The sequence below is a fragment of the Neopelma chrysocephalum genome, unplaced genomic scaffold (genome assembly GCF_003984885.1).
Source record: "Neopelma chrysocephalum unplaced genomic scaffold, ASM398488v2 Primary Assembly neopelma1_121, whole genome shotgun sequence".
Taxonomy (NCBI): Eukaryota; Metazoa; Chordata; class Aves; order Passeriformes; family Pipridae; genus Neopelma; species Neopelma chrysocephalum.
In genome coordinates, this window is record NW_020897783.1 from 2,151,426 (window position 1) to 2,179,385 (window position 27,960).

At 40.0% G+C, this 27,960-nt stretch overlaps 1 protein-coding gene across 2 annotated transcripts; it reads left to right on the top strand.

The window, feature by feature from the left end:
• Positions 1-559: 559 nt before the first annotated feature.
• Positions 560-27,059, top strand: TDRD12 (tudor domain containing 12). 2 transcript variants are annotated; one of them, XM_027697651.1, is made up of 31 exons: positions 560-696; positions 2,064-2,113; positions 3,553-3,711; positions 4,010-4,146; positions 5,514-5,633; positions 6,370-6,425; positions 7,836-7,921; positions 8,847-9,048; positions 9,531-9,607; positions 9,766-9,824; positions 10,532-10,610; positions 11,286-11,396; positions 11,784-11,969; positions 12,604-12,757; positions 13,849-13,976; positions 14,709-14,897; positions 16,258-16,386; positions 17,283-17,400; positions 18,177-18,310; positions 18,404-18,624; positions 18,816-18,915; positions 20,444-20,631; positions 20,948-21,158; positions 21,718-21,810; positions 22,919-23,088; positions 24,532-24,641; positions 25,427-25,481; positions 26,010-26,123; positions 26,210-26,363; positions 26,457-26,523; positions 26,868-27,059. In XM_027697651.1, exons 2-31 carry the CDS (start codon positions 2,069-2,071, stop codon positions 26,951-26,953), a joined length of 3,738 nt encoding a protein of 1,245 aa, XP_027553452.1. In that variant the 5' UTR covers positions 560-696; positions 2,064-2,068; the 3' UTR covers positions 26,954-27,059. The 2 variants fall into 2 exon arrangements, with proteins under 2 accessions (XP_027553452.1, XP_027553451.1); XM_027697650.1 differs by having other exon boundaries at positions 601-696; positions 10,550-10,610.
• Positions 27,060-27,960: the final 901 nt, after the last annotated feature.

Genomic DNA, 27,960 nt, shown 5'->3' on the forward strand with positions numbered 1-27,960 from the left:
TTTGCTTAAGTCCTCCTTTTGTAATCAACACACCTCTAGGAGCTATTACTATTATTCACAGCCTTTGCCACATTCAGCTCCAGCTGTGCCTTAACTCTCCTGATCCCATTCCTGAACACCCAAGCACCATCCCTATATTCTCCCTTATGGATACATATTCCTGCTTCCAGTGCTACAGCTGGTCTTTTTTTTTCTTTTTTTCCTGTTGTCCCTGCATTAGTTAAAAGAAGTACCAACATTTTCAAAGAATTACCATTATCTCACAAGTGTCTCTGCTACAAAGGAGACTTTAAGTCTCAAATAATTCCCAAACTCCAAAAACTTATTAATTTCCCATAGGTTCCAGCAGAACTTTCTTTTCCAAGTTGTTTGCTGCAACAAAGGCTTTTATGTGTTATCAAAAGGATCTCGTTTTCCAATTTATATACATCGAAAAGCCAAAAGCTGGACTTCCACCTGCTTTGTAGGGTGGAGCTGCGAGCGTTCCTGCGGCATCTCCAGTGCGTCCTGTCTCACTGCCGTGAAGTGCCATTTGCCCCTCCAAGCCTTTAAGGAGCCAGGAATGCGCCATTTGGGAGCTCAGAGCCCGCCCTCCCGCGGGGGTGGCTCTGGAGGCGGGAGGCTCCGGGGGGAAGAGATTTCTGGAAGGTTCCTCTGGAAGATTCCCCGTGGAGCGGCGGGAGCGCCGGCGGGGCGGTGCCTGCGAGCCCCGGGCAGCGCGGCGCTGGGCACCGAGGCTCGGCGGGATCGTTCTCGCGGGGAAAACCACGGAACTGTGGCAGGATAGGGTGGAAAGCGGGGGGTCGGGGCGGGGGTCGGCGGAATAAAGAGGAAGAGCTCGGGTTTTAGCAGTCACTTGTTCCCCTGCTCCTCGTCTTAGTGCCTCCTGGTGAGCAGCGTTCAGAGGGAGCAGAGGGATAGCGGGTGGTTCGTGTTTTCCAGGAGGGTTTGCAAGCCCCGGGATTGCCGGAGAGGCTCTCTCTGCCTCTCGCGGGTTGGTGTCGCGGCAGCGGGTTGGGGCGAGGCGTTGAGTGGTTCTTGCATTTTTACAAGGTAAATACTATACATTGAGTAAATACTTGTGTTCTTGCTCAGTTCTTAACAAGGCAGGAATGTTACTGGGAGTATATTGGGAGCGCTGGCCTTTTCTGTGTGTGTGCTTCGTCCCCGCTGCTTTGTTGGGCCATTTTCTGTGCTTGCACTAATCCACCTGAGACATTAGCTGAGGCTGTTTATGCCCCTCACATGTTATTGCTGAAAAAAAGGTGTCTGTTTTAAACGTCTTAAGGCAGCACAATGTGTCTCACTGTTGGAGTGTATGATAGCGCAGTGCGAAGACACCTCTGTGTAACTCAGGAGCTTGCCTTGTGTCGAATGACCTTAGGTAAAGCCTCCGAAAGAGTTTAGGCTGTTCCATTGTCATGTTAAACTGAGAATACTTAGTGCTCACTCTTAGCAGAGCTTGTTGCTCGCTGTGACCGCAGGGAAGCTGTGTTGCTGCTTATTTAGTGTGACTTGTTCAGCAATAGCTTTAGAAGTGGAAGGCCAGTGTCTTGATTTTCCTTCTCAAAACATTTTATTAGGCACTTATTTCCAGTGGGAGTTAGGTCGTAAACTAGACGCTGCGGGGATGATACCACGGTATGCTGGTTCGGCCAAAATGAAATACAAGTTACTTCAATTCCATTGTAATCCCTAGGTTTGGGACTCCTCTTTTGTGTTAGGGTGTGGATTGTTTGTTTTTTTTTTAAACACGTAAATATTTCCCTCTGGTGTCCATTTGGTCGTGTAGGTAGGTTGTAGCAGCCCTTGTCTGCAATCAGCCTATGTCTGTTGGCCTTTGAATGAAAGAGATGGCAAATCTTAATTATACTTTAGCATAGCACCTCATTAAGAAGGCTGGTTGAACCCTTTGAAATATGTTAACAAGTTGCCTAGATTAATATTCCTGATATAGGTAGTAAAAATCCATAGGTGCTTTTCGGTGTCTGCTCTTTAGACACACTTCAAAACAAATGGTGGCTCTAAAAATTGTTAGTCAAATGTTTGCCATTCTTTTACAGACATTATGAATGTGCCACATGGGATAAACGTGGATGTCCTGGTATTAAAGGTATGTTGGTGTTTTTAAAGTCTGAAGGACTGATGTTTATTTCCATGTGACTTTCTGGAGGTGAGATTTACAAACAAGGTGCTTGTGTATGTCCATTCACCAGTACTCCTTGTATGTGTGGGGTCATATATGGGTTATAAATGTTTTGTCGTTTGTTTTAGGTTTTGTTTTCTTGTTTTCCTCACAAAATAGCTGTGTGCATATCATTTACCACCATGCCATGATCTACCCTGTGCTTTTCATGATTTCTGAGCTTTGATCTCTCTCCCCAAACAGGGAGGTCAGCATATCCCTGACAGTGCCTCCAAGTCTCCCCAAACACCTACGTTGTCTCTACACAGAAATTGTACTTCTTAAAACAGAGGATAAACAACAATAGGCATAATATATGGGGTTTCCCACACTGTTATTCTTCAGGCCTTGGTATTCCCAGCTACAGAGTCACTTGAGCAAACTCACCATCCTCCTCACCATTCTCCCTTTCTTTCCAATGGAAGGGATGCAGCTAAAATCTCAGATAGTTGTGCAACACAGTCTTAAATAGTGTGTAGTGTAGTCTAGATTATACTAAATTTCACAGGAGGTTGTGGAAAACACAGAATACAGCCAGGACAGCTGACCCCAGGGATTTTTCCTGCCACAGGATGTCATGATCAGCAATAAAAGCTGCAGGGAAGGAGGAGGAAAGGGGGATGTCTGTGATCATCAAATTTGCCTTCCCAAGTCAGCACTGTGAGTGATGAAACCCTGTTTTCCTGGAAATGGCCAAGCAACTGATTGCCAATGGGAAACAGTGAATACAGTCCTTATTTTTCTTTACTTGTATGTGCAGCTCTTGCTTTGCCTTGTCAGCTGTTACTATATCGACCTGTGAGTTTTTCACTTTTATCCTCTTAATTGGCTGCTCATCCTGCCACAGGGATGTGAGTGAGGGAGCAGCTGTGTGGGGTTTACACTGGACTATGAGGGTTTACAAAGGCTGGGCAGGAAGCTGTCACCCCATTTCAAAGAAACTGGCCATCATGCAGACTCTGAGCACAAAAGAGTGCCCATTGGTGGGGTTTATCACATATTTTGAGGTTTTTATACGAGCTCTTGAAGACTTCATAAGGAAATAAAAAACTTTATCTTTGCACTTTGCCCAGTGTTTGATTTAACCAGCTTTTAGAAAGTGCTGCTCTCTTGTAGACTTCATGTGGCATTTGTTGCAGCGCTAAAGAAACTTGGAAGCTGAGAAGTCATCTTGTGAACTAACGGTGTGAAGGTGAAAGATGGTTTGCTTGGTAACATTCTGTATGCTCAATATCAGTCACCATAATTTTGAAGATACCTCACAAGAGATGAAGTTTTATTCATACATTTGCTGCTCAGATGTTCTTAAAAGCATCTTGTCATTTTAGCAGGAGTTAATAGTACTTTTTCTCTACCCCTTGCCCCAGATTGAAGATCCAAGTTGCTTTTGGCTTGCTGTGAAAGAATGTGTCCCAGGCCTAGTCTATGAAGTGGCATACAACAACCTAAATGCTCAAATGAATGAGTTCTATGACAAACATAAAGATACGAATTTATTAAAACCAAAGGCGATAGAAAGCGGCCAGGTAAAGTCATCGCTCTGTCGTGCACATAGAAATAGTCTGTTCTTTGCATTGGTTTGAGGTGAAGTAACAAATGCATGCTATTTTTTGGGTTTGTATCGCTATGTAGAAAAGTAGATAATGGGATCTCTGTGGGTTGTGTGTTCTCATCTGTAAGCTTCGTAACTGCACACGCTGCATTGCTTGCATTTTACAGAGAAAATGTAGGGCTGTGTAATAAATACCGTGTTCTTGCCTCTGAAAGACCTTTGAGTGTAATTCAGGCCATTTGCAGCAATCTGCTGTCTTCTTTGTTCCTCAGGTTTATGTGGTTTTCAGTGAGGAGCTCAAGTGCTGGTGCAGGGCTGTCTTTGAGTCACCCCAGGGCCACGGGGTTCGTAACCAGCTCAGATGTTTCCTTGTGGATTATGCCAAATACACTTTGGTTGAATCAGACAAGTATGTGTCAGAGTTCTTTATCACTGTAAGATACTTGTTAGTTAATGGATACAGATGCAAGGCTTTGGATTAATTGAGGTGTGGGTTGGGTCCACAGAAGCTGCTGGCTGGGTGATAGGCTCTTGCAAGTGTGGGTGGAAACCAGTCCTTATTTTGTGAACTTGTAAAGATGCTTTCCATCTTAGGCTTTGTTTTTTTAAAGATTCAAAATAGAAATAATGTCAGTTTGTTATGACTGAAATGTATGACTGCTGGTTAACACTATTTATATATTCTTTCCTCCCTTCTTAAGTGGCTCTATACTAAAAAAAAAATTTAAAATTATGGTCAGTGAAAATCAGTTACAAACCATATGTGGAAGCAGGGGTTCACTTACTGTAACAGCTTTTGACATCTGAACAGAAATCTGTGGGGTTTTTCCCACTGCAGTTTACTAATTGTTTACTAAGAGTTTCCACAGGTTCCAAGTTTTTGAGAAAGGCATTAGGAAACCTTCTATTCCTAAAATCTTGAAAAATCTGTTCTAGAGAAACCTATTCCAGCTCTTAGTTTTAAAGTTTGTTTCTTTATTAAAATATACAACTTAGAGTACAAGAAACTTAAACAAATTGGTTTTTGTAGTAGTCCACAGAATTAAAGCTTATATAAAATACTTTAAAATAATTCTTAAGTTAAATAGTATTTTTAAATTGACTGTTACTGTGTTGGGAAACAACATGACAATACCCCAAGTTTAAAATACATTCAGTTAGAAATAAATGTGTGATTTACTACTTTTTTCATAATACACCAAAAGATTGAACAAAAGTGATAAATACATGCACCTTAAAAGCTTGCTGTATGCAGTGTCTTACTGATTATTAAAAATCTCCAACCAAACAGAATGTAAAGGGTAAGATTAACTCCCTGGTGATACATTTGTAAAGAATAAATTCTTTTTTAGGAAAATGAGTACAAATGCAAATTTGTGTGTGTATTAAATTTTCTTGTTAAGCATACCTGGTTTCTCACACAGAATTAAAATCTGCAAACTGGAATATGCAATGCCAGGTGGTGTATGTGGTAGTGGGAGGGTTATAAAGGAAGATATTTATAAGATAAATATCAAGAAGACTTGAAACTGCAGTGACAAAGGATCAGAAAGATTCCAAGTAAATAGGATGTGCACTCCTATCCAAAGTAAATCCTTTCACCAGTCCTGATGACACTTCTCTTAGGGAAGACAGGGGTTCCAGGGTGGGAGCCAAATTCCTGGAAGAACTGTGTTGTCAGATACAGGGTAACAGGAGGATGTGTCTGAGACCAGTGACTTCTGGAGAACAAAATCTGCCCTGTAAAATGAGGTAATTTCCCCTTTTGTTTTTCAGCATTCGAGTTCTAACGGGAGTATTTACAAGGCTCCCATACAGAGCAAAGAAGTGTAGCCTGTATTGCACAAAGCCAGTGACATTGCATCTTGACTTCAGTGAAAACACTGCAAAAATAGGGTAAGTTGAGTTTAATAAATATATTCTATTCATACATTTCTAAGAAAAAAGTTGTCCAAGAAAAGGTTTTAGTGCAGAATTTTTTTTAGAAAGGATTACGTTTCAAGAAGAACACAGGAAATCAGACTTGGAAAACTTCTGGCTCTCTACAACTCCCTGACAAGAGGATGGAGCCAGGTGGGGGTCGGGCTCTGCTTTTGAGTAACAAGAGACAGGACAAGAGGAAATGGCCTCAGGTTGCACCATGAAGGTTTACATTGGGTTTAGGAAAAACTTCAGCACTGAAAGGATTGTTAAATGTTGAACAGGGCTGCCCAGGGCAGTGTTGGATTCACCATCCCTGGAGGGATTTAAAAGATATCTAAATGTGGCATGTGGGGACATGAGTTAGTGCTGGACTTGGCAGTACTGAGTTAATGGTTGGACTCAATGATCTTGGTGTTTTTTACCAATCTAAATGATTCTATGATTCCATTATATTTTATGTTGGATGTAGCCATCATACCTGGACCAAGCAATATCCTGTAATTTTCCTCAGTTCCTTTTATTGGTGAGCTGAAACAATATTACCAAGACTGAAGTAGTGTTCTAAGTAGTAAGATTCTGCTTATGTGTAGTTGGTGCACTTTGTAAATTTGGCATGACTTAAAATAATTTCTTTACAAGCACAAAGTTCTTTCTGAAATGACCATTTTCATGTTTGATGTGGGACAACTTGTTGTGTTTATTTTCCTAGACCAGCCAGAAGATGGGATGCTGCTGCTATCCAATATTTTCGAGATCTTCTCAAAGGTAAAAAATGCTTATATTTTGGGGAAAAAAAATTGTTAAGAGAAATACAGTATTTGTGTATAGACACAAGTTTATTATACCTGTGTATACTTGGTTATATTTAAGAATGTTGTATGTTAAAGTGAAGAGAGCTGCCTAAGTTTTTTTTTGTATAGACTGACTAAGGCACAGATGTTTGTGGAAATGCATTTTGAGTACTGTGGGCTTCCAGGCTGCATAAATTTTGGTGGTTGACTAGATTGTATCTGGCCCTTGGGCAGGCTAAATAAGGGGGCATTCATGTAACATTGGTTTTGGACATTGGAGCCTTTCTGTGTATTTAGTGTGAGTCTCTGAATCAGCATCACATGTGGTGGTTTGTACAGAGGTGGCAACACCTGGTGTAGGAGTTCACCCATTCCATGGGTTTTTGGCAAGGATGTAAACACCAGCTCAGAAGAGGAATATCTTTGTAACAGTTGTTAACAAATAGATTGAGCTCCACATATTGTTATCCAGTTTGTTCTTATCCCTTCCTGTGTCTGGTGTTTCAGTTGGCTGTCCTGGGTTTTTTTCACATCAAGCCTTCCCTTTTGATATGAGACAGCTTTTGGTCTTAGTAGAGAAGCAGCTGTTTCCTGGGGCTTTGTTCTGGCTTACTTGCTTCTATCTGAAAAATTGCCTCCCTCCTTACTTACCAGTATACCAAACTCCACACAGAAGGTATTTGGGAAGGAGGGGATGAGTTATAAAAGCAAGAAAAGGTCTTTAGGCTGATAGTTTCACACACCGAGGCATAGCACTTCTTGCTATTTACTTTCCCCCCTTTACACACATCAGAGTATCACTGTGCAAAGTAAAGGTTAGTAGGGAGCAATAACAAAATAGATATTCCCAGACTGTCCCATAAGTAGTAATCCATACTTGTTTCAATTGCTAGTCCATCATTAGTATAGGCACAACTGCTTCAGCATTTGGGAGTGGACTTTTATCATCTGTGTTTGCTTGAATGAAATGCTTAACAAAGCTGTACAGATGTGCACATACAGCTTCTTTCACAAAAAGTAAATGTCACTGTTGGAAAGCACACATTGGTGCTCCAGATGGTCAGAGTCTAAAAGATCAACCAAGACTTCAGTGTAGAACTGAGAGCAGTTTGTCTCAAGAGGTCATTAATCTGTTGCAGCTCTCAATCCTCATTCAAAGAGTAGGGGCAACTTCCTTTTTGGAACTTTAAGTTTTTATCGTTAACTTTCTTGTTTATTTCACATAAAGCAAACATTATTAGGTTTGTTTTAGCTTGTCTGCAGGAATAAGTTACACATTGAATTGTGATTTCTGGTTTTATCCGTCTTGGACAGTACAAATAAAGATAGTTTGATTAAGGGTTTAATCTTTTTTTCTTGTTCTTGTGTTCATTACTGCATTTAGAGGCTACTGAGGTTAAAGCCATGGTGCGGGGACTAGAAGATAATGTGTTTCAGGTCTTCCTTTCCGTGACTGTAAAAGATGAAAAGGTAAGATACTTTTACATATTCAAACCTATTGATGCACTTTGCTATTAGTTTAAGATTGGAAAGCATGACTTGTGAGTTTTGCAATTTCTGTCAGATGCAGTAGATGCTAAATCATCAACTTATTAGAGGTTTGTTATAGTTCTGCTTGTTGTAGACTTCTGGAGAAATTCCAAGAGGCAGAAATTGCCTTTTCCTGTATGTAAACCGTTTTTTGGAAGTTACTGACAAGTGAAAGCCAGCCAGTACTTCAAGTGGACAACTGTGTGATTTATTTGGTGCACTTCTTGTGATGTCGCCTTTTTGTGGTATCATATTTGAAGATGTTTCAGTAGGGCAGCTGCATAATATTCCAAAAATAACTGGAAGTTCATGCTTTTGTATACAACCGAGTCCTCAAGGATTTGGAAAAACAAACCCCAATGTAGTTCCACTTGCCAAAATGTGCAACTTGTGCCAAATCTCTGCTGTAGCTACTGCCAGACTTAAGTAGCTGTATGGTAGATACAAGAAGTTTTAGCTTAATATTACATTATTTCTGCTAGATTTTGATGTGTGCTGAATCCAAAAGAAATAAACCAGCTAGACTGAATTAGGGAGTTCTTTTAGATTTGAAGGGCTCAGAGAAAAAGTTAATTCAGTACAGAATTTTGGCCAGAAGCATGAAACGCACAACTAATTAACACCCATTGAAAAAACATACAGGAAGATAGGACTGACTTTCCTTTTCTGGTGTTAATATTCTTTAGAAAGCATTCACTGGTATTGCTTGTGTCTGGGGTTCTGTTTGGTTGATTGGTTTGGGTTGTTTTATAATTTATAAAATTACTGCTGTTATTTAAAGCTTCAAATAAATTCTAATCAAGTATGTAGGGGTGTAGCTTATTGCTTGCTGACAGTGATCAGTAAAGAGTTCATTGTTTTACAGATATGTGTTAATGATAATCTGGTCACAAAGTGCTTTGCCCGTTACGAGGAACCTAAAGGGAATGCAGAGAGTTCTGCAGATGATTCAGACATCAAGGCATTACTAAATGCTGAGTGCGTTCCAGTGGAGTTTGTGGGTCCTACATTTGTTCCTAGACCAAAACTGCCTTTTGGGGAGAAGATACCACCACATCCTGAAACAGGTGGGAGCTGTGCGTGGGGAAGCAATACAGCCATGAACCTTGTGCCTCAGTTGGAGTCCCTTTTTGTGCTGTAAAGGCAAAGGGAGGCTGAGGTGATCACCCAAGTGCTTGTTGATATGGTAGTAGCGTTAGGTGTCACTGATACTACTTGTGGCATTGATCAGTGATGCGTTACTGGGTTGTTTGGAATTTGGAGGGATTTCTTTGAACAGAGTTACTTCTGAAAGGAGTGTTTACAATGACTTGTGTCATTGTGATTCATGCCTTTCTTTATAAAAGTATGGAACCTTCCATCCCCTTCCCTTCTTCACTCAGTTCACCTGTGTAGTTATCTTTACATAAAGACAACTATTTGTTATTGGTTTTGCCATACAAGCAACTAAACAAGTCAGTGGCAACCCACTGTAAATAAAAATACTGGCTTTTTATGTGTTCAGATAATAAAAAATGCGCCATCTGCATTTTTTACTCTACCTTTCTAGGTCTTGCTCGTTTTAGTTCTGTTCTTGAAGAGACATCCCAAAGGTCAAGCAGAGTTGTAAATGAAAATACTGTGCCCGTAAGTATTACATTTTGTATTAAATCGTGAAATACAAACTAAATTAAACATACGTAGGTCTGATTAGGAAAACTGTAGTCATATGGTATAACACGGATCTGTATTTTAAATGTTGCTTTTGGACAGTATTTTAGTGTTAAAATGTGTTTCCTTGCTAGATGGGCAGCGCAACTCCAGGTTTACCTTTGAAGGAAAGTAAAGCACTTCAAACGGACAGGTATGGTGCAGCTTGTTAAATATCTTAAGTGATTATGTGATCAGATAATTGGGAGCTGTAGTCTGTTTCCAGTTACTGCTCTTAGGCAGCTGAAGGGCGGGGGTGTAAGGGAAGGTGCACACACATCTTGTGGGGAAAGAGGGAATTTGAGGATGCTGATGGTTACCCAGACTACAAGAAAAATAGCAGTTCTTTCTAATCAGTAGCTTAACAACAAGGATATGATAGGGAAGTATTTTTCTGCACACTGAATGTGTTAACTTGCTTTATTTTGTTCTTAGTGTCATTTATAAAGTTTTAAAACTTAATGAAATATGACTATGAACTTACTTGTGCAATACTTTTAATGTGCTGCATGTCAGTTGATGCATATGTGATTAGCCCCAGGAGTGTTTTCTGTCTCAGTTTCTAACTGATGTAAAGATCAATTGTTTCATGTTTCGAAACTTTTAAGAAACCTTTTTCCTGCAGTCCAGTCTATTTTTCTTTTAAAGTCAAGGAACCTACCAATTATCTTTGAACAAAGTTCCATAGGATTATTTTCACTATTTTTTTTCGAAGGGGTGATTTTTGATTTCTTCCATGTTCAAGGGTTTTTCTCACTGGCATAGACAATACATCAGAAATACTTTGCATTGCTTCGTGACATTTTGGAAATGGTGGTGTTTATAAATGGCGTTTTACTTTTGCATTTATGTTGGATTTAATATTCGCGTGTTTCTCAGGCTGCCGCAGTTGTTAAGTTCCAGTTCCCTTCAGACACATGCGGGTGAAAATGGCCAGCAGGTATTTCAAGCATCATCTTTCATTTAACTTCTCTTGTGCAGATGTTTTGGTTTTGGTAGTGTTGGGTCTGCAGGGGTGGGAGGAGGTCAGGGGCTGATGGCAGCTGCGTGTGTAACAAAACCCAGGGCAGGCCAGAGCTGAGCCAGCCAGGCTGGGGACCCTCTGTGAATGTAAGACGGGGCAAAAAAAACACAGGGGAGGGAACAAGAGAAGAGAAAGATGAGAAACAGAGGTAATGCCAAGGTCAGAGGAGTGGGGGGAGCTCCATGCAGGTGATCCTGAAGGGACTGCAGTCTTTAGAGGACCCACACTGGAGCAAAGAAGTGGGAAGGGAACAAAGGGAAGGAGCAACAGAGAGAAATTGCCATCTGTGCTGTGCCTGCAGTCCCTGCCTCGTGCATTGCCTCAGGGGTGGGGCCAAGTGGGGTTTAACACGATTGTGTTAAGACCATCTTGAAAAACCTTTCTTTAAGAGCTAGTAATAATGAGTATTTGTGTTGTCATTGGTCTGTGTAATGTATCAGTATGCGTGAATCATAATTAAAGTGTATTTACAATTTTATGTGGCTCATTTTCATCAAAATACCACTTTTTAAATACAGTGAGTGCTTTTGAGTTGAATATAAGCTAAACCCCTTTTGTTAAGTATTGCCTTTGTCATCTATTTGTCATTAGTTTCAGAGTTTTCAAAATCTTGGGGAAGGAAAAAACTTCGTCTTCCTTAGCAAGAAAATTGAACCATCATCAGTTTTGAAAACAACACCACTTTCTGGTGGTCTGAAAAAGGTAATGCTAATGTCATGATGTTACACTGATTATCTTTTTAAGACAAGTATCATACCTTAACTTTATATACTAAATATTACAGTAATACCTCAGATTGTTTGAGGAATGTATAGGGTTGTTTATGTGGTTGAAGCTTCAGAGAGATGCTGTAAGAATTGTACATATTTCTTCTGGTATATCAACCACTGGTACAAGTCCTGGGTTTTGAATTTTAATACAATAATTTGACAACTCAGCCTAGAAGAACTTTTCTTGTGTTACCTGCTAAGGACATGTAGTCTGTAGTGGGTCAAAAGCTTTTAAATCACTCGGTGTTATGTTTTGTCATGTTTTATTAGTTGAAGCACATGGTTTTCATATGGAACTCTTTAATTTCTTTTTCTGCAGGAACTTCCTCAGAACAAATTTCCAGGCCCTAACTTCACAGAGTCTTACTGTTGGCCACCGGCAGCCCGCGGATATGATGTTGTTGCCATCTCCCACCAGGGAAATGATCCTGTATTATATATTCCACCAGTTCTTACACTTTTGCAGATTGAAAGTGCCTACCAAGCCTTGCCACACAGGAGTGGAGTATGTATATACTAGAACAGAAAACCTGTTACTCCTGTAAAGTGCAACTGTAGAATAGTGATCAGGAAGGCAGTGAATGTTTGGAATGTGATCTCAGTGTATCTTTGTGATACCTGCCAGTGTCTATAAGGCCTCTGCTTAGAGGCTTACAGAGGTGGACTGTGTGAATGGGGGAGTCCCAGACTTATTTATCAAGTAATCCCTAACAAGTGGTTCATGTCCTGGCACTTCAGTTTGTGATGAAGCTTTTTTCCTACAGGAGTGGTATGTAATCATAAAATGGGTATTAGCTGTTTTAAATACTGTAATTAATTTTCTAACTTGTATTAGATCACAGAAACAGAACTGTTGAGTTTGTAAGGGACCTCTGAAAGTAGCCCAGTAAAACAAGTAGGACAAGATGCTTCTGCTTCTGTTAAATTTTTGGACCTTTTACTGTTGTATGCATTCCTTTGGGTCTGTAACGTGTGCATTGAGGAGGTGCTGTAGTACTGAAAGCCTCAGTTTTGAAGTACTTAAAGGCTGTGTTGTAGATTGTGGCTTTGCCCTAAATCCTGAAATAGTACAATTCTTAAAGGTTCTTTACTTCTGTCTAGTACTGTGGTGTCAAATTTTCTTGTACCCATGTATTTAGCCACTAGCACTTATTGTATGTCCTGGATGGAAGAAGGCACAACTTGTTTTTGACCTACTGAAAACATACCAGAAAGCCTGTAGACACCTTCATCCTGTGTTGATAATCCTTGGGCAGAACAAGGAAGCAGCCAGCCATGTGGAAACCCGAGGCTGTAAGAATACTTTCTGTCATCCTAGTTGTGCTTGAAGGCATTGTGGGCTGCCTTAATTGCAGGAACATGTGAAAGAAGCAATTTCTGCTTCTTAAGTTTTTGGTTCTGTAAAGTGAAGGGGGCTTTGTTTGTTTGTTTGTTTAAATAGTGTTTTGCAACTTGTAATGCAATAAATGCTCAGTACTTTGTGCATATATCTCAGTAGTATACAGAGGGTGCTCCACGGAGAAACAGCATAGAAGTAATAGAAAAGCTGTAGGGAGACTTACCCTGCTTAAGTGTATGTAGTTAAAACATTTCAGTTTATTAATCTAGTTTGGTCTCTTTGTTAAGCCTTGGTTGTTAATTGCATTTTCAAAAGTGGCTTTTTTTTTGCCAAGGGAACAAGAACCATGGATAAAACTATATGTAAGACTTTCCATTTCAGCAGTTTGTATTCTTTCATCCATCATTCAAGTTTGATCCTGGTGGATGAATCCAGATCTTTTAGTAGTAGAGCTGTTGGTGTATTTGCACCGATGAGGATTGGTGGGGTTTTATTTATATATATGGGCACCCATGCACACATATGCGTGTAGATACCTAAGCTACAGTGTGTGCTTTATTCCACTTTTGAAACAGAACTTTTCTAAAGTTGTCCTTGCACATATTTAATTATTTCCCTTCTGGCTGTTTGGTTCTGAAGTTGTTATATCTACTTTCAGTACCTTATTGGAAAAAAATGGCATCCTGCTTTGTGAACTTGTTAACCTCCAGACATTTCACTGCATTCCAAAATCTCAGAGCTTTCCCCACGCAGGTCTTGGAAGACATGCAGGGGTAGAAAAATACAAGGAAACTTAAAAGAACTGTTGACCAGAAGTCAGAAAATGGAGTTGAGTGTTCTCTATTTAAAAAACAACAGAAAAACAAAACCAAAAACCCAAACAAAAAACAAAACCCCAAACCAAACAACAGAAAACTCCCCAGCTTCAAGATGTTGCATCTGAAATTCAAATGTGGCCTTTTTAAGAAAGCTGCTGTGTTCTTTGGTGTCTTAATATATAATTTCAGTTTTAAGTTAATATTCAGTCTTTTTTTCTGACTGGTAGGTGAAGTAATAGTGACTACACCACACAGCCTTCTGAGACTGCTGGAACACAAGAGCTGGTTATTGTGTAGGCTTTACCATCTTGTTTTCGATGAGATTGAGGTGCTGTTCTCTGACGCTACTGAACAGGTAATGGCTTATACACTAAGCTGGTAAAATGCTGTTCCAGTTGTGCACACGTCTGAAACAGTGGCACATACTGAGGGGAAAACACACTGGAAGATGTGAGCTCTGATATATTAAATCTGACTTTCCCTGTTAGGTGGGGGTTTGTTTGTTTGTTTGTTTTTTAACTTTAATCAAAGCTCTTGGTCATCCTGATGTTCCACAGCTGGACTGCTTGCATTTATTTAAGGTAGTGTCATCAGGAACAGATGCATTCTGTCTTATTGATTTTGGGGTTTTTTATAAATGATTTTATGGTGCACCCCTTCTTTTTTCTTCTTATTTGTAAATTACTGTATTGGCAGGTTGGGTTTGTCGTCTGGTTACCTCCTAGTTTTTGCTGACTGCCTCTGGGCCTCCTGGATCTACTTTGTCTAGCCTTAGTACTTTGCAGATTTGAACAGATCCTTTTCCTGAGGTTTCCATCTTTGGACAGAATCCTGCATTACAGTCCTATGTACGTGCACATGCTGTTACTTCATGCTGTCCTGTCACTTCTCTCCCTTCAGAAGTCATTTAAAGAATAGGATAAAAGTGTACATAGCAAACGCTTCCTTTTGGGATGTGAAATTTGTGGTTTGCTGTGGTAGTGGTTTTGTGGCTGGAAAATGCAGTGTGCTCGGTGTTACTTTTCCATGCTGTCACATGCTCCCTGGAATAGGATGAGAGGAGAGAAAACCCCTTTTTCCTTTGTAGGTGTTTACTATATTAGATTATTACAAGAAGGCTACTGCTCGAGCGCGGGGGAATCGAGTGCGTCAGATCATTGCTGTGGGAACTCAGTGGAACAAACACATCCCAGTCTTGGTGGAGGAGTTCATGAACGATCCTTACATTGTGATAACAGCTGTCGAAGAAGCTGCCATCTGTGGGAATGTGCAACAGGTACAAATTGGGGAAGGATGTCCCTGCTTGTCTGTGTGGCTGCGGATGGTGTGTTGGAAGCAGGTGGTGCTGTGGGGGTACCTCGGGCTGCTGGAGTGCACCTCCCACGTGTGAGCTGAGGTGGCTGCTCAAGTCCTGTGTGAGGGACTCACTGCATGAGCTGAAGGTCTCTTACCTTCCTTATGGGACTAAGGTGAAGATAGTCCCTAGAATATATTTCATGGTTAGTGCAAATGAGTCTGAATTTGATATGAAGTATTTGCAAACAGTATAGTTTGTGACCAGAGTGTTATCAGAATGTTTTTGCAGTTGTTATCTTGTAGTTCTGCCACTCACAGTTAAACTGTGCCAAGGCAGACATAGTAAAATACTTGTTTTGTTGCTCTGTGCCACACAGTACCGAACTTCTGACCTGAAATTTCCAGAAAGCCTATTATATGTCCTTAGGTGTCTTCTCACCTAATTTCCAGTCAGTGTGGTGTAGCCCTTAAGGATAATACAAAATGTTTTAAGTGTAATTTGAATTTTTCTGTGCCTCAAAATGGAATAGTTTGGGGATTTAAAATTTTGGGAAATCTCCAAGACTAGACATTCTTGAGCATGACAGGAAACTGAAACACCATGAGTTTTTGTGAGAAGTCTTAATGATTCAGCAGAACAAAACATGTTGGTGTGTGGATGCATTAGTTATTAAGAGTATTGCAGTGGTGCAGAATGCTTTGGGAGTGTGAAGCTTTTTGTAGAATCATAGAAAGATTTGAGTTGGGACTTTGAAGATCATCTCATTCCACCCCCTGCCATGGGCATGGACACCTTCCACTATCCCAAGCTTCTCCAAGCCCTGTCCAACCTGGCCTTGGACACTGCCAGGGCTGGGGCAGCCACAGCTTCTCTGGGCAACCTGTGCCAGGGGCTCACCACCCTCACAGGGAAGAATTTCTTCCTAATATCCACTCTAAAGCTATTCTCTTTCAATTTGAAGCCATTCCCCCTTGTCCTGTCACTGCTCTAGTAAATAATCTTGCCCCATCTTTCCCTCCTTTTCTGTTTGTGGTGGTGCTTGAAAATTCCAAACTGAAATTGGTAAATCAGTTCAAATTGATGTAAAACCTTAGTGTGGGATTTTGATTATGTGATGGATTTTAATTATGCTTCTGGAAGCTGTCCTGAATGCATGCATTCTGAGAGTTGTATCTCCTGTAGGTTCAACAGAAGACCTCCCACTTACCAGAGCTGCCATGTACTACATTCTCTTTAGTATTATAGGATAAATCTTAGTGGTTATTAAAAAGAAGAATTATGTAGTAAAATATGTATGGGTTACATGAATTACCAGCCCTCTGTTTTATTCTGTCTCTAGGTCGTGCAACCTTGCATGAACAGCAGCAAAATTGCTGAATTATTCAAAATACTGGATTTTACCCACACGACTCTTCAGAAGGTGTTGATATTCACTGACTCAGTAAATGAAGTAGAGATGATTTATAAGGTAAGAAGGTATTTGAACTTACATAGATAAGTAGGGTTTTTTTTAATAGTGAAGTTAAACAAAAATACCTTGACTTCTGAGAATAAAGGAGGAGTGTGAATTATTGCTGCTAAAAGTAAGCCCAGCCTGCCCTGCTAGTGGAAAAAAAAAGGCTAATTGATTCCTGAATTCTCACCTGCATTCTGCCTGTCAGATTGGGACTTTGAGTTGAATCAAACTGACTTTTTTCCAGCAGAAGCTGGCATAGATGCTGTGATACTTGAAGGCTTCTTATGCAAACATCGATGTATCTGGAATGTTTGTTTTTTGATGATTGTTAATGGAAGCAAATCTGGTTCAGGCTTGTGACTATCTAACACATTTTCCTTGAGTACTTGAGAGTTCATTTCTTCAAGCATAGCAGAATTGCTTACCTGCCAACACTTAAGGAAGTGCTCGTTGATGCTAAAGTTGGGTTGAATCTGTTCATAGTAATCCTTGCATGCACCAACTTCAAGTATCTTACCTGGCCTACGAAAATATTCCAAGGGTAACTTTAAGAGTGCTTGTTCTGAGAGACTGAAAGGTGGGTTGTTAGAGGGTGGAATTGACTCAGAGAGGGCACATTAATGGTGGGAAAAGCTTGAAATGGAATTTGTACTTTCTTAAACATCTATCTAATCTATTAATCCATGGGAACCTGAGATTTTAGTTTTCTTTTTATACCAGAAATTAAGGAACTTAATTGCCATATTATTTTTTTTTCATATAAGGAACCTAAATTTCATTAACTCTTTCCCTGTGTATCTTTGCAGTATCTGAAGTGTGCTGGATTCTAGTAAGAGACAGTACTTTATTAGAGGTGATTAGAGACTGCTGCACTGGAGAAATGTGTAACTTTTCACTTTGTCATCCAGGCACTGAAGAGCAACTCAATAGTTACCTTGAAGAAACATAAAGACAGCAAGTGCCATGTCAGTTGTGTTTCAGAGAGGTGGAGAAAAATGCACAGTTCTGGCACTCCTGTTGTGCTGGGTGAGGATTCTCTCTCTGTCTAGTTGGGGTTATGTCTTCATGCTGAGTTAAGATGTACACTAAGTACTTACACTTACACTGGGTTATCTCATCACTTCCACAGGAGCAGATCCCTGTGAACTCTTTCCAGTTGTCTGTTTACTTCTTAGAGCTGCAGCTGGTGTTTCTTGTTTTCTTTTTCCCTGTTACTGTTGTCCCTGCATTAGTTAATAATTACCAGTGTTTTCAAAGAATTACCATTATTTCACAGTTGTCTCTGCTACAGAGGAGATTTTAAGTCTGAAAAAAAGACATATTGTAATAATTTTCCATAAGTTTAGTAGAATTTTCTTTGCAGTTTTTTTGCAGTAACGAAGGCTTTTATCTATTTTCAAACTGAATTTGTTTTTCATTTAATACACTGAAAGCAAGAAGGTGGACTTCTCTCTACTTCGTAGGCTCATACAGAGCTGTCAGCATTCCTGCAGTATTTCAAGTGTGTTGTGTCTCACTCCTGTGAAGTACTTGGCTGTGCTCAGTTCTGTGTGTTCTGTGATGCTGACAGGAGATATAGAATTATGCCAGATTACTAGATCTTGGCAAGAAATGGTGTGTCTGCCATATGCTGATGGAATTTATTGACTGGAGAAATATAAAGCCTTATGGAAGTATATTGGGAAAAGACCTTTTTCTTCATTTTCCAGTCAGTGGAAGGGAAGAAGGAAATGGGCCATTATTCACATGATGTGATACTTCTCATATCTGAAGTTTACATGTCTGTGTGAAATGTGTTTTAGTTTTAACAGATGACTGCCTGGAGCCCTTGGGAATTACAGATGCAACTTGTGTGATCCATTTCAGTTTCCCTTCTCTAAGAATCTTTGGCCAGCGCCTACGGAGCATGACGGACAACTTCTGCACTCTGAGAAAGGTTTGAGTAAACCTTTAGTGGCTTAATGCCCCATTGGATTATTAGTGGTGGATACATAAAAGCTTTCAAAAATGGTTTTTTTATGATATTTAGGATTCTTCTGTAGATCAGGAACGTACAAATGCCAAATCAGTCATTCTGCTGACAGAGAACAGTCCATGTCATGCACCTGAGATTCTGAGCTATTTGAAGCATGCAGAAGCTGAAATTCCACAACAGCTGCATGATTTGGCTGCCAGGGTGCTGGAATCTGAAGAAGATGAAAAATTTTCAAGGCCCCTGTGTGCCTCTCTTAAAACATTTGGGATTTGCAGGTAAGGAGATGTCAAGTTTTTGTGCCCTGAATGATGACTGCTGCTGATTCCCTGATGAATTTATCTGAAACAGGTTTTGCTCATGATTTTTTTCTTTTTTTTTCCATGTTGCCTGTTGCAAGTCAAGTAAAAATTGTTTACAACTGAAAACAAAGAGCTTTATTCTAAACCTGGAGTGTTTTTTAATGTAGGAATAGAACAGCTTGTCCAGATCGGCATCAAATTAATGTATCAATAGACATGGCCCAGAATATCCCAGATGAAATGATAAAAACACCTGAACGTGTGATGGTAAGTTAGAGTTTTCCTTGGGTTTGGGTACCAAGAGGACAGGTCTTAAACAGTTACTTAGCATGTTACTTCTTTTTTTTTTTTAATTCCATTAATCCTATTGCAGTATGTACACCATTTGTCTTGGCTATTTGTTATTTTTTAGTTTTTCCCCCCTCTCCCTTGCCTAAATAAATGTACCAGATTTTCCTTGTGTCCTTAGCTTGAACTGAAACTGTTTGGCAGGTGATTCTGACTTTACCTTATATTTTGTTTCTGCTTTGAAGATTCACGTTCCATGGGAAGAGGACTTGTACCCTGTTTATTCTTTCCCTTTATAAATTGACACTTTATACCAAAATTAACAAAGATGAAGGCTTGCAGAAACTTAAGTTATAGTTCTTGTAGAGGAAACACAAAGTAATCTTTGGGAGTGAAGGGAAGTTGAAATGGAGGGTGACAGATGTGTTGTTGGAAGTGAGGATTTTTTCTTAACTGATGTACTCATGTGAACTTGATGAAAACTAAGCATTTTCTGGCCTTGGAATTTGAAACTTATGTATTCATTTGCAGTACCCACAGAAGTAGTATACAGCTCCTCTCTCCTAAATAGAACTGTTCAGTTATTTCCTACTAAGGTGTCAGTGCTTTGGTGCTTTTTGCTACAGAGTGCTTTTGCTACAGTGTTGTTCTTTTTTTTTTTTTTTTTTTAAATAGTTCCACATTCAGAAAACCTTCATGGCTATTGGGTTGACTTTGCTATGGTGATTCTTCACATCCCAGCAGCAGTTTGTGTCTCCAGCTCCCTTAGAAACTTTACCTGAGGTGCTCTCACAGCAGCACTTGTGACCACCTCCATTTCCTCTTTCAGTTCTGCTGGTTGTGGCCCCAGAGCCTGGGTGTCTGTCTCACAAATGGGGCATCCCTTGGATCAACCACCTCCTTTTTTTCTTTGGAGCCTGGTGTAATGTTTCCTTCCTTTAGGAACGTCAGGTCACCTGGTGCTTTTTTTAGGGGCATTGTCTCTCTGGCCCCTGCCATCCTTCCTGTCTGGCCTCACATACCCACTTGCATCTCAGCACTCTGCCTGGCATGGCCTTCTGGATAGAATCACCCAGCACTTTATGCATAGGTGTTGACAGCTGTAGACCTGTAGTCTTTCATTTAAGTCATTTTAGTGCAAAAAGAGCAGTCAGTTCTTCTAAAACTCCCTGTAAGGCTGGAGAGCACTTAGAGTTGAGTTGGAATGGTGTGGAATAGCGGTGAGTAACCTTGGCAGGGTTCACTGGTGTTCACTGAAGTGGAATATCATCAGTTGAGACCTAATAGTTCTTGCTCCTTAAATCCCTGTCCACTGAACTACAGGCACTTAGGATTAAGAATAATAAGATTAACAATAACTCATCTTCTGCAATGTGTGTGCACAGCAGCATCTGGCACCTTTTGGGGCTGGAAAGAGGTAGGTGATCTTGGGTATAAAGACTTACATTCCACTGATTTAAGGAATCCTCCAGCCCTCCTTTCTACTTAATGTGTTTGATCCTTTCAGATTCTGCCTCTCCACGTTGTACATGCAACAAACTACTTTGGCCGAATAGTGGAGAAAGAAAAGGACCAATACACAATTCTTGCTGAAGAAATGCAGAAGTACTTTAAAGTACCAGGACAAAGGATTTCTGTAACCACCGTGGAGAAGTCAGCATTTTATGGGTTATATGAGGGAGCCCTTTGCCACAGGTAAAATTTTGTTGGCTTTTTACTTTATTCATGTGCGTGTTTTTATACAAAGCTTTTTAAAAATTTGACTGCTCTGTTAAAAAAAAGTCAATCCATCCCCAAAAGGAGCAAAAAAATCACTGCTGTTCAAATCATGCTTTTCAAAAGCTCTCATGTACTCTCTAACTTACTGAATGGCAAACGGGATGATATCCTTCCCCCCCTTCCCTAGTTACAGTGCTGTGAAAATGCCATTTTTAAAATGAGGGATTAAAAAATCCTTTCAGAACTGGTTACATGAATAATAATTCTGTGTTTCTTTTCCTACTAAATGAAGGGTTCAGGTGGTAGACATTCCAGCAAAAGAGGAAGGAAATTTTGTCCGTAAGGTCACAATTAAATATATAGATGAAGGCAGAACAAGTCAAGTCAATAGTGATCAACTGCTTCACTTACCTGCAAGGTTTCAGAGTCTGCCACCTCAGGCTGTGGAATTTGTAGTTTGTAGAGTGAAACCCATTGATAATGAAATGGAATGGAACCCAAAGGTAATATTGAGCAGGTTTTGCAAGCTATTTCCTTTATGTTCTTTACCTTCTCTCTCTGTGTTACTTTCTGCAAGGAAACAGTTACAGACTGTAAACTTAGGTACCAAATTTCTGCTTCATTAGTATTACCACTAAATATCTGCCAATGGGCCAGATTCCAAGAAGTCAGTTTCCGTTTTTGTTTTCCTACAAAATAATACAGTGAAATTCACGGGATTTTCTTCTCTGTGATTTAAATGGTTTCTACCAGAACAGGTTACTGCTGCTTTTGAATCTGGGGGAAGAACAGCAGCCTCTGTAAATTGACTTGTGTTTGAGTGCTCTTTTATCGAGGAAGGTCCTTCCTTAAAGGCTAATACTATTCTAACCTACAGTTAAGGGTTTATTCAAAACTCTTATTTATTTATTGAATACCATTTTCATTGATGATGATGATGATGACCCTTTTCATTGTTAAACTCAGAAGATTGTTTCATTATAGTGAGTTTATAGTTAGAGTAACTGTAAAGCTGTGTAAAGCTGTAAATCCCAAGTGCAGTGACACCTTGTTTTTTCCTAGGTGACTGATGACATTCGTCACAAAATTAAAGGAAGACTACATCATGCAAAAGTAGTCCATACCTTGGGAAGGACAGTTTGGGTTGACCCAGTGGTAGGTCCTGAATGACAGCACTATGAAATCTTGGTATCTTAACTCCATTTTAATAAGAGCAGCCATTATTCTCTCTCCTTGTGTCTTTTCCTGTAGTGATTTTATCCTGTGTGGTGCTCACACAGTGGTGCTGGTTAATATGCTGTGATGGTGTCTGAGCACTGGAACAGGTTGCTCAGGGGTTGTAGAGTCTCCATCCCTGGAGGTGCTTAGAAGCAATATGGACATGGTCCAAGACTAGTCCACAAAATTAGTAACAAAAGTGTTTTTTGGCAGTACTAGTTTTCAGGAGTTTGTCATGTAAAGTCAGTTCTACAGTTCATCACACATCCCTCTGGAAGAATGAAACTTGGATGCTCCAAGATGGTTTCTTGATACCCAAGAGCTCTTGAACTAGATTTAATTTGTTCTGTTCACATTTCTGAGTCTGCTGTCTCTTACACTACTTTGCTGTCTAGTGTAAATTTTTTTTCAAATTAAAAAATACTGAAGCTTTTCTCCTTCATTTTCTTGTCCAAAATAGGAAGAATGGCTGCTCTTCTTCTTGAATTTTTCTTGTTTTACAGTTTCACATAATGTTAACATCCAGCAGGTGACTTGGTCTTGTGGAGTGAGTCGGCTGAAAAATTGAGTGGAAAAAGATCTGGAAGTCATTCTCTTTAGTAGCTTCTTTTCATATGGTGTATCTCAACCTTTCACCAATTTTGAGGCTTTGGTTTTTCTTCACAGTTTTTCTTACTGTGCCCCTCATCCACCTTTCCCCAGCAGTTTCCTCTTTAGGACTCACAGTTACTCTAACTATGTGATGTGTATTTTTGCTGTCACTTACATGATCAGGGCTAGGATTGTTTACTTCTTTGCCCCCCTGGTTCTGTTAGACAGGACACACTGCCAGGTACTTGAGCTGTAGTCACAATGGAAAAGATGATGATACTTGGAAAACAGTTAAACAGGGGTGGGTTTGTGTGTGAAAATCAGAGAAAACAAATTGCTTACAGGTGTAAGTCAGTAGGGCTATACTTGAAGTTTGACTTAAAGAGCATCTTTGAGTTGGAGTTGAGACCATTTAAGAACTGTGCTTTCTGTTTGTTGTGTTGTATAATTCAAGGTCAGGGTTTCCAGCCTTTCCAGTGTCAAGGTGTGGATCAATGAGTACAACATTCGATCTGAGATTCTGTCCACTGGTCTGGGAACTGACAATCCAGAACATCTGGCAGAAATTCAGAAGCTGTGCAGACATGTGCAAGTGTCAGATTATGCAGAGAACTTGGAGGACTTGTAAGTGTCCACAGATTTTTTTTTCAGTATATCTTTTTCTGAGGAAAAAATACTATTTAATTTTAACTGAATATTTTTGTTATTAATATTGTGATTTTCATTTAAACATAGAAACAACTGTGTTTGTGATGCGTCCACTTCCCTTTAACTGTTCTTTAGCCACATAACCACAAGAGGAAGAAAATTCCAGCTCTAGAAAATGTTAGACCAGAATTTGATGCAGACAGTTGAGTTAATGATGAAAATAATGGATTCTGTTACAATTCACTACAGTCAGTGGCTGGTTTGAATGCTTACCAGTCAGTACCTAGTACGAGTCAGAGCAGTTGAGCATGTTGTCTGTGTGTGTTCAACTGCAGAGTGCAAGCTGGAAAATGTAACCAGTTTCCTTTGAAATGATTAGAGCTGTACATTTAAGGAGTGTGGCTGCAGGGTGGGTTCTACAGAAGCAGCACTGAACTTTTTTTTCCCTTGCCCTGTAAACTCTAGAACTGAGTAAATACAGTGTGGGGTGGGAGGGCACATCTCACTCTGCTCTGCTGCAGATTCTTAGGCCCTTGATGTTAAATGTTTATGAGCAAGATGTCTGTAGCCTTTTTGTTCTGGCCCCTGCATGGCCCCCAGTGCAGCCACTTAATCTTCAGTCTGGAGAGCCGTCGTTGAAAATAAATTTCAGTACTTCTGTCTGACCAGCCAAGGGTTTTAAAGTACTTATAAGGAAGAAAGAAATCTCAGTTACTTTCTTCCAGAGTAGCTATTGCTGGGTAAACAAGAAGGGTCCTGGAATACCAGCACAGGCTGTGCTGTCTCAGGGTTGAGCAAGTTCATTTAGGCTGATGGTTCTGTGACTTCACTGATCAGCAAGAGGAGGAACCCTGACCCCATCCGTACTCCATTTCCATCTTAGATTGAGGCTCTTGAATTCCTTTCTAGAATTGTGCCGGATTTTAATCTTAACCAAAGGATTTGGCTTTTCCCATTCTTGTCCAGACTTGGTGTATGAGAACAGTGTTTGCACTGCTGATGCTGGAAGGCTTTTTTTTCAGGTTTTATTCCTTACAGAGGACTCTCAGGCTGTGAGATTTCTGCTACCTTCAGGCACATCCTTTTTGCATTCATTTCTCCTTTCATGCTGTTAGTGCACAGGAGGGGAAGGTTGGGAACCTCCACATGGTCACCTAAGCATGTAATGCCAGAGACCAGCCAACTTTATTGTGGTGCTGTGTGCCATGGCTCCATCTCAGATATGTTTAATGCAACTGCTTGGATCACTTTTTACAGATTCACTAAGCCTGATACTACTGTTGAAATGTTCAGAACCTATTGCAGGCTTTGTTAGTGAGCTACAGGTAAAGTAAGGGGGACTCAGAGAGCTTCTGTAAGGTGAAGTTCACAGGGTATCATTTGTGGGTTTCTTTTAAAACATTGTTTTCCTGTGTTCAGGAGCACAAAGGAAGGCACAGCTGATCTAGAGAAGGCATCCAGTCCACAGGATATGTCAACAGAAGAAGCTTCTCCTGAAAGCTGTAATCCTTCTGGGAATTATCCACGTGGTAAACCTTCTCATAATTTCCTATGGTTTTCTAACTTGAATTCAAGCTAGGTGCTTAAAATCTGTGGAAATATCAGCTTGAATAACAGTGTTGTTCTCTGGGAGGTTATTTTTTTTTCCTGAGATTTGAGGTGGCAGAAAATAGCTCTTCCCTCCTCCCCCCATTTCTTTTTAATCTAATCCAAAGGATGTGATATTCAGTCAGTAGAGGCTTAGAAGTGTTTAGGCATAGCAGGGGGACACAGGATTACCTGCCAGCAGCTGGCACATGAGTCTGGAGCAGGGAAAGCTGAGAGATGAAAAAGTTGCGACAGACAAAGTCAAGTGAGATCCAGGACTGCTTATCATAGGAGGCTTTTTTTCCCTGGTGTGGTAGAGTCACATTAATGCTGTGTTTCCAGCTGTGGTGGTGACACCAGTGTGAATTGTTTCATCTCTGAAAGTCCCCATCAGTTCCCAAAATGGCATGTTTAAAGTTTCAAATACATAATGTCTTGAAACTGCAATAAATTTTTATCTGACCTGGAAAACTGCATGTTTGGTGGGGGTTTTTTTATTTTTATTTTCTTACAGCAGCTATAATACTCGTTAGTTAAAATTTTCAGTTAATTATTTACTTTATGAAATCATTCAGGATAGGAAGTACCCAATATAAAGGCCAAATACAGTCTTGCAGTAGTAACTCCATTGCTAGCAAGTTATTTTTATGATGGTACTGGGGTATTCTGCAAATACATGTTTCTGTAGTATAGGTATAAGAGATGTTTCTGGATGTTGTCTTTTCAGATGATGTAGCTCAAACAGAGGAAGCAGAAGACTCTATGCTTCATCAGCCTAAATGGTAAGAAAATAGAGAGTGATTTGTTCCCATTTTGCTTTATATGAACTGCCAGACAGGGTTGTATTTGTGTCTGTAGTCAGCTGAAAAGTTTCTTTTGTGTGTCAGAGATTGGTCTTGCTAGCACATACCACAGTATTTGCTGCAGAACACATTAGAAGAACTTTTTAATAAGCTACAAGAACCACAATTAGCTTTTCCTTTGGCATTTCAAGACCAGATTGTGATGTCATCCTGAAGTGAGTGTGATTCTTTTGGATCTCAAACAATAGAGTGTGTCTCCCCACTTGAATTAGTCAATTTGCTCTTCCAAAGACTTGGGACTGTGGTGCTTTTGTAGGAGGCTCGAGTGGTGCTCTGTCACCTGCTTACCTGGCACTGCTGCTGCTGTCAGTGCCCCTACAGACGGGGACACTTGGCTGAGTGTGTGGGACTTCATGGGAAAACTCTGGCTGTGTGTGAGACAGCCTGGTTAGACCTCAGTGGTTTTCTGTTTTGAAAAATAATCCCATTGAACTGCCTTTCTTTCAGCTGTCATCCAGAAATCAAGTGGTTTCAAGATAACAAGACTGTTACACTGAAGGTAAAAATACCAAGTGCAGCTGACACTAAATGCGAGTTCTCTAAAGAGAAGGTGGTTTTCAGGTAGGTTTAAGGAACTTAAGTATAACCAACAAAGTGGTTTATGATCAGTTTGCATTTAATTTTTATAAACTTTTTGTATATTGCAGTGCTAGGTCAGGAGAAAAACTTTATTTGGCTGACCTGGAGCTGCAAGAGTCTGTATTTGCAGAGAAGTCCACGTGTGTGATTAAGGATACAGAGGCTGTGATTGTTCTGGCAAAAGAAAAACAAGGAGCATGGTGCAAATTACTGAAGAAAAAGGTGAAGTGAAAATTCATTTGAGAGTTATTGAATGTTTTGAACGCATTTGTTGTGCATCAGAGCAGGTATTTCAAACAGTGTTTTTATCAACAGAATATTCACGTGTCTTTAGATTTTGAACATTGGGAGGAGTCTGAAGAGGAAAGCCCTTTTTCAGTTGGTAAGGACTGAATGAGTCTGTGTTTATAATATATAAAGTAATGAGCATGCTCGTTTTGCATCAGATTTCTCTGAAATACTCATTTATTTCAGAGATGTGACACTTGCCACATTGCTCAGATTCTCTGAAAAGAGGTGAGAGGCTCTCTAACAGCAACCTCGAGGCAGCAGAGCGTTTTTATCACACAGACAAAAGGCAGTTGGAAATAGTTTTGAGTATTTTGGTCTAGTTTCTAGTCTAAAGTGTGTTTTGCTAGGTTAGGATCATTTAATACTGCCACATATTTGTTCTGAAGTTCGTTTTTTCTTGGTTTATAAGCGTTGCACTTTGTTAATTACTTTTAGGTGCTGGAAAACAGACTTTCCCTCCTGCAGGAAGTGAGGAATGGTTTGACTCATCAGAATACAGTGATACAGAAAGTGATGATTAGTTGGGAGGAGAAGTTCCTTACTCTTCTGATGAGAATTATATTGTTAATTTTTAATTAAACAGTTAATGTAATTGGTGATTGTTGATTTGATTGTTAATGTAGTTGATGTAATTGTCAATTAAAAACAACTGTTAATTAAAAACATTGTTGATTGTTGATGTAATTGTTAATTAAAAACAATTGTTAATTAAAAACACTGTTGATGTAGTTGTTGATTAAAAACAATTGTTAATTAAAAACATTGTTGATTGTTGATGTAGTTGTTAATTAAAAACAATTGTTAATTAAAAACATTGTTGATGTAGTTGTTAATTAAAAACATTAATGCACTCAGGACCTGACTATAGCTGTGCTTTAATTCTAACTATCACCTGAGAACAGGTATTTGCAGAGCTGTACCTGTTGCAACAGTACTTAAAAGCTGATGTACCTGTGTTTTGGTCTTCCTCTGTACTGTGATGCAAACAAAAAACTGTCAAATCACCTACTTGAAAAAAAGAGCCCTGCAGCTGATGTTTTCTTTTGCCTGTTTTGTTCTTCTTTGACTTGTCCAATATGTAAATATAAGGTGATTATTTGTTTTTTGCTGGTATGTTAATCTAGTGGGTTATTTAAGAGACGTAAATTACCTCTAGTTTTTGAGAAATAAGGCCCCTTACCTGAAGTGGAAGCCAAAGCTGGGTTTAGCCATACATTAACAACACCTGAAAGTGCCAGTCTATAAAGAACAGTGTAAAAAATACAGCAGTATATTCCAGTAATATTGTTCTGGCCTCAAGCCCAAGCCCTGTCAGTGACTGTGATAGTCGAAGCAGCATCTTGAGGGGTTGTGAGCTCTGAGAGGGGTCCTGCTCCGAGGGAGGTGCTGGTGCTGCAGCCCTGGAGACCTCAGAGGGCTGTTCCTAGGGTCACGAGATGACTGACTTTGGCCATCAGCAAGTTTCCATCCTGGCCATAACCAAAGTCGGGAGCTGCAGGGCTTTTCCCCCAAGGCGCGGTAACGATGG